This window comes from Jatropha curcas, chromosome 6 (genome assembly GCF_041381405.1).
Source record: "Jatropha curcas cultivar XTBG-Jc1 chromosome 6, XTBG_Jcur_1.0, whole genome shotgun sequence".
In the NCBI taxonomy this organism is placed as follows: domain Eukaryota; kingdom Viridiplantae; phylum Streptophyta; class Magnoliopsida; order Malpighiales; family Euphorbiaceae; genus Jatropha; species Jatropha curcas.
In genome coordinates, this window is record NC_143156.1 from 10433010 (window position 1) to 10440238 (window position 7229).

General features: G+C 32.1%; 1 protein-coding gene across 1 annotated transcript; it reads right to left on the reverse strand.

Annotated features, from left to right (window-relative positions):
- Nucleotides 1–1905: 1905 nt before the first annotated feature.
- LOC105645329 (cationic amino acid transporter 8, vacuolar) lies at nucleotides 1906–4419 on the reverse strand. Its single transcript, XM_012230906.3, has 2 exons — nucleotides 2568–4419; nucleotides 1906–2119 (listed from the first exon to the last, which is right to left on the reverse strand). Exons 1-2 carry the CDS (start codon nucleotides 4249–4251, stop codon nucleotides 2046–2048), a joined length of 1758 nt encoding a protein of 585 aa, XP_012086296.1. The 5' UTR covers nucleotides 4252–4419; the 3' UTR covers nucleotides 1906–2045.
- Nucleotides 4420–7229: the final 2810 nt, after the last annotated feature.

The window sequence follows — 7229 nt, forward strand, 5'->3', positions numbered from 1 at the left end:
TGGTCAAAACAAAGTTAGACAGAATTATGAAGCAAATTTGTTTTGTGAAGTTATTAAATTTCCAAGTAACAATAAATTGAAAAAGAAGGAAGGAACTAACAGCATATTATGTAAGAAAAAAGAGTCTAATTGAATAGGTTCTATAGCAGTAACTTGAACTCTCATGGCATTAGGTGGGGAGACAGAAGAATTATGCAAGAGAATAGAATGCAATTTTTTTGGAACTTGTGTCCACAGTCCAAGGTGGAGAAGAAAATTTAGAATGCAGAATAGTTTACAACGTAGAAGATGATGCAACTGAGAAGAGTGAGAAAATTCTACCTGCAATATTGACACGTGGTGAAGATGAGGAAGCTACATTCTAGTTGGTGATGGAAGGTGGAGACAGGTGATTGATCATTTAGAAAAGTGATAAGCTTCTGAACTTGCTCCTTCGACATATTCAAGTTGGAAAGACTGTCAAGTGTGGTAGATTGCTGGTCTGAAATAAGCTTGCTGGATGCTGAATGAGCTAAGCCAAAGAAGGATCTTGACATGTAATTGGGAATTAGAGACACAGAAGGTGAACTTCCCTTGATTTTGTAAACTTAAAATCAGGAGAGGAACCAATCTACTTATACTAACTAGCCTTCATATGACCAGGTTTTCCGTAATGGTAACTAATGATTTCACTCTTGTTCTTCCTTTTAAATTCCATTGCTGACATTTCTGGGAAGGACTGTGTTTAAAGCAATAATAGCCTTTGTGTCTCTTCTTGCAACACCAAATTATAAACCTAATCCAGAGATAGAAATGGTTCCATCAATATGATTGAGATCTAATTCCCTGAAATGTCTCATTTAAGCCATTCAAAAACTTTGAACAATAATCCTTCATTTGCACATCAGTAAATTTTTGAAAGCAATTATGGTTACAATGTCCATAAGAGCAGCGAGGAACTAGCCCATAGATTCTCAATTCCTCCCAAATGTCATTCAATTAAGTGAAGTAATTTCCTACGGACTTTGTAATTTGAGAACCAAGAAAGCATAGTAACTTGTTTGGGAACCAAGAAACCTAAGGAAAATTAAGTTATTTATGAGTTATTTATCGTTGACAACAGATTAGAATCCAAATACATATAGCTCTTCATTTATAACAATGAAAATCAAACATGTTTCTATTATACATATCCCATTCTGCTTTCTGCAATGAAACACATGCAATTGACTAAATCAAAATAACACTTTCTGCTTCTTATGATGATCGACTATAGTACTTAGTAGACACTCCATCGAATGGTATTGCAAGAACAGCATATTCTGTGAAAGAGAAAGATATTCCATATTTTTTTCAACATATGTGTCCATTAAACTTCCCCTTAAAAACTTCTGTCGCCATTAAAATGAAACATGAATAAAAGACTGCAAAAATGAGACAAATGAATATCATTCTTTCTTCTTTTGAAAATTATGTCGAGTTCAGCTAGCAGAATTTGACAAGTCCAACAGGTTGCTACCTACTGAAATGAATCTTGAAACACACATCAGCAAGCATTCACTGTGTTTCAAGCTTACCTTTCATATTTAGCCTCCTGCAAGACTTCTTTGTGATTTTCACCAGTGAATTGCAGAAATTAGTGAAAATGTCCAATCTCTCTATTACTGAACAAACGTAATCTAATGGGTCCAACTACAATATGCAAGTTGCAACTTTACTATAGACACCATTAAGAACTAACATCAAGAATGCCAACATCCTGAATGACTAAGTGGCTATAAAGCAATTGATAGAGTTCACAACTAAAATGAACAGAAAAGTGTAAGCATTGTAGTTTGTTCCCAAGCATGACATATGGTTGTATATTTTTATGTTGGTAACAAATTTTCAGCAAGAAAACATGACAATGATAAAGAAATCAACCAATTGAAATCATGACTGTGCAATGAATTAATGTTGTCCTATGAAGGATTTTAAAAAATAATTTGACAATATTTCCCTATAACAATTTCCATGTTGTCCGAGCTCCATTGATGAGATAGGCAGAGCTGCCATGAGGGAAGAAATCAAGAAATTGCCATCAAAAACCTACATTCCCCGCCAAATTTTGTCCTGTCCAAGCAGGCAGCAGACATGGAGGCTGAAATACAAAATTGCGGCTATCATTATATTCCCCACTCACATAATCAAGAAGGTGATCTTAAAGAACCCCAATATTCCATAAGGGAGACAATCAGCTTGGTAATTACATAAACATCAAATTTCAGAACAAATTCCTGGATTTGAATACAACAAAGAATTTCCTTCATATTGAATAGATTCCATCTAACTTAAATATTTACAGAGTACTGAAATCAATAATATCCTAAGGATTGACATGAAAATATAAGAAATAACTAACTAAATTATATGTTCAAAATGCCATATCACCATATATGCATTTCCTAAACTTTATCTACCCTCTTCTATCTTATTTGTTTCTTCCTCGTTTTGGCGAGCTATATCATAAGTTGCATGGACTCCTACAAACAAATAGTATAAAATCATTACGGCACTGCAAACAATGAACCTCAAGAACGCTGTCTTACCCAAAGATCCAATAAGAAAGAAATTCATTGCAATTGATAGTGATGGCAACCATGGAACAAGAGGAACTCCCCAAACCTTTGGAGCACATTGCTTTGGTAGCAAAGCCAGTCCCGAAGTCCCCAAAAACCAAAGGACCGAAGTCACCACGTATCCAATCCATCCTTTCCCATTCGAACTCCAAACTGAAGTTACTCCAATTGAAGAACCAATAATGACAAATAAGCACACAAGAAATTTGATCAAATCATTCCCTGAAGTAACATCTTTCACATAATATCGCCTCACAAGCAATGCAACAGCCATTAGCATGAAAAGGAGTAGCGTACTCACGGAAAAGACACTTGATAGAACATCCAAACTAGAGAAAAATGCTACAATAGAACTAAGTATAGTTATCGAAAGAGTGGCATTGATAGGTGTTCCAGTTTTTGGATGAACTAGAGCAAACCAAGGAGGTATCATATGGGACCTTGCAATCTGAGTAGTATATCTACCTTGTCCAAGTGATCCAACCAATAAACTTGTAGTCATTCCCTTAAGTGCACATAAACTAACTAAATACTTCGCCCAATTCATCCCAATTTGAACAAAAGCAACTGAATATGCAGCATCCGGATCAATCTCAGTATATTTTACCATCATAGTCAATGCCAAAGCCATCAAGCAATAAACCACAGTGATCATAGACATTGAACCAATCAACCCAATCGGTATATCCCTTGATGGCTTCTTGGTCTCTTCTGCCAAAGTAGCAACCATATCAAAACCAGTATAAGACCAATACACAATTGCTGCAGCTTCAAAAACACCCTTTGATCCATCTGGAAAAAACGGTGATAAATTTGCACTTTTACCATGAATAAATCCTACAATAATGATGAACACAATTATAGAAGCACTAACTATAGAACTAATCCAATTCAGAATAGAAGTCCTCTTTGTACCCGTCATTGCTATAGTATTAGCCACCAAAAGAACAAGAACAGCAATTGGATCTAAAAGATTAAATCCATCAGCAAAAGACTTAACTCTAATTCTCAAAAAGTCAGGATTTTTACTATTAATCATGCTACCAAGATAAGAAGACCAAGAACGTCCTAACCCAGCAGCACCAACAACACCCTCCAAAAGAATATTCCCAGCAGCAATAAAAGCAATAAAATCACCTAATTCAATTCTGAGAAAAGAAAAAGAACCACCGGCAACAGGAATCTCTACAGAAAATTCAGTGTAACAAAACACAGAGAGCAATGCAGAGAGACCAGAAATAGCATAAGCAAGAACTATAGAAGGACCCACAGAACCAGCTTCTAGACCAGTAACAACAAAAATACCAGATCCAACAACAGAACCAAAGCCGACCCACATAAGGTCCCACCAAGTAAGGCACTTTAGCATCGGGTTTTCGCTTTCTTTCTGGAGAATGACAAGTTCATTGGCGTCCGTAGAGCGAGAGAGAAGACGGTCCTTGAGACGAGGAAAGGTTTGAGAAAGTGCAGTTTTATAAGTTGAGAGGTTTTGAAAAGAGGGTTCTGGATAGAAATCTTGCTTGCTCCATCGCCAATATCTTTTTATTGGTATAGGGTATTGAGGTTCTTGATAGTCCATTGGTGCTGAGGTGAGCAATGGCTGGTGGTGGTCGGTGAGATCTGTTGGTGATGATAGAGTTTGCGTTTCAGACATGGAAATATGTAAGGGAGAATTTGGAGGAGTGACGGGATTTCTGTGTATCGTAGGATTCTAGTCTGAAACGGAGACCGATACGATTCGGATTTGGAAATTTTGGATTCAACAGAATCTTTGCTGTATTTGGTCTTTTTAAAAAAAGAAGAAAAATGCTGCGCATCACTAATTCACCAGCAAAGCAATTTTCAGTGGTGCACCATTTTTATATGTTTTTAAAAGGAAAAAAAATATGTTTTTATCCTTATATTTTTTACATAATTAACTATTTTGCTCTTTCATTTTAAAAATACATTATTTATCCATAAGGTTTGTGTTCATTAAATGAAATTATTTTGTCCATCCATTATTTGAGATTTAAATTGGATTAAGTTACAAAGATAATATATTGTAAATTTTTGAAATATAAGAATAAAGTAATTAATTATGTCAAAATATAAGGATAAAAATGTAATTTTCTTTCCTTTAGTTCATATGCATATAGGGTTAGTCCTACAATCTTGCTAGTACTTAATGATTTAAATCTCAAATAATTGGATAATTTCATTTAACAAATCTAAGTATAAGGATAAATAATATAATTTTTAAAATATAAGAACAAAGTAGTTAATTATATAAAAATATAAGGAAAAAATATAATTTTTCTTTTTTATATGTTTAGTTGCCAAATTCAACTACCCTATGAAAAGGTATTATAGAGAATACAATTATTGTATTTGGATAATTGGATAATAATAAAAACTAAGAATAGTATATAATTATGACAATAAAATGATAATAATAAGTTATTATAAAATTTTAATATATTTTATTTTCTATGCAAATCTAATTTTTCCACCATTTGAGTTTCTATATAAATTTAAAAAAAAAAGGGTAAAGATAACACCTACATACTTAGAAATTTAACTTCTGTAAGAAAATACCTATCAAATATTTGAAATTCAACTTTTCCAACCTTTTTTTCCATTAAATTCCGGTAAACAAATGCTCTCTTAAGGAGAGTCACAGAAAAAATGTAATTTAATAAAATAAATGTTTGATATTTGTTATAAAACTACGTAATACAGTGGATGTCTATTAAATTTATTAAAGAAATTATTTATTTTTTCAAAAGTTATATCATTTGGAATAAAGTGTTATATCATTTAGGATGAAAGATTATATCATTTAGTTTGTAAGGTCGTGGAACATCGTCTCGGACCAGCTACTGATCATCACCTTGGTAAGCTATTGCCTCACAAACTTTTAGGATGAAGGGTTATATAATTTAACGTATAATGTTATGTCTTTTGGATCATATTTTGTATCATATAAATAGTTCCTTAATCCTTCGAATTAGCTAATTAAGATCCTTATTCAAGAAATCAATTTTACTCTATTTTCTCTTATTTTGTCTATTCCATTTCTATTTATACTCTCTTTTTCTTATATTTCATAATACATTATCAGCATGATTTCGTTCTACCGCTTCGATTTTTATTATAACACTCCCTTGATCAAATCACCTAAAGAAAGAATAATATGTGGTTTGTGACAACCAAAGTTAAGGTCGGTGTGTTTGAATTTATTTACACTCAAAAGGTAATTTTCTATATGCCTTTGGAAATTATATATCTGTAATTAATTTATAATCTAATTTACGTGATAGTAAACACAAGTTTTAATTTATCTGCTCTATATAAATATTAAATACATATTTTTTAAACTAAGAATGATATTATGATTCTTTGATTTTGGCTTTAAAATATAAAATATAATTGTGAGATGGAATCTCTATGTAATCATAATTGACAACACCACATTATTTCTTTGATTTATTATGTATTGATAATAAATGCATGATGGTTTTATTATTTCAATGCATAAAGTTATGTTTTATATTTTAAAATCACAACTATTCAACTGTGATATTCTTAGTTCCATAATATTATTATTATTATTATTATGGTCTTATTATCTAAAGTAATTACATTGTTATATTACTTTTTATCATGACAAATCTTATAGAATTAGATTTGTGACTTTTAATATATATTGAGTATAAATTATTTATTTTTATATGTAGATATTATGTGTCCTGAAGACACATTAAGGAAGAAAATCAAGGAATAATTCAAAATTGCACTAAAGCAAAAATTTTCTTCCACTGGATATTTAACAATTAAATATTAACTTATTTTATTCATAAAAAGTGAATAATATCTTATACTTTTGAATATGCTCCTGCAATAGCATGATCGAAAAAAAATATTATAACATATTGATTGTTGATTTTAAATTATTTCTCTCTTTTTATTATTTAGCAAATATAAAGCACTGAATTTACATAATATAATTTGTTTTTATTCCCTGAAATAAATCAAATAGTATATCGCAATACTGGGCATAAACAAAAAATAATGACATATTTATAATCATGATATAAAAAAAGTTATGACATAAAACGCACTCAATTAGATTTGTTTCATTTCCTGAAATGAATACAATAATATATAATTGGATGTGAGTGTAAATAACAACAATAATATTTTTGTCGATGAGAATATTAATAAATGTTGAAATCTTTGTGATTAAAGTAAATATTATGTTTCCTAGTTTAGGTTTATTCCTATTAGATTACTTCCTATATTGGAACAATTTTTTATATATATAGTGGAGTAGAGGTTGAAAAATATAACACAATGGAAAGAAATACAACATATTCTTTCCGTTAATTTCTTCATGGTATCAGAGCCATTGCCGTGAATTTTTCGGTAACAGTTTCCATTTGAAAGTCGTCTGAGATACCCACAGTACCGCCGGGAGTGGGAGTTGGTCGTCACCGCCCAGGTCAGAAGGAAAAGCGATCGCCGATTTGCACTCCCTCCAAACCACGTCGACGTCCGACCACGCGCGTGTGCACACACGCCTCTAGAAGACTCTAGCCATTCTTCACGTGCCAGTGCGTGCGGCTGTTTCCGGCGAGCTCCGTCGACGAT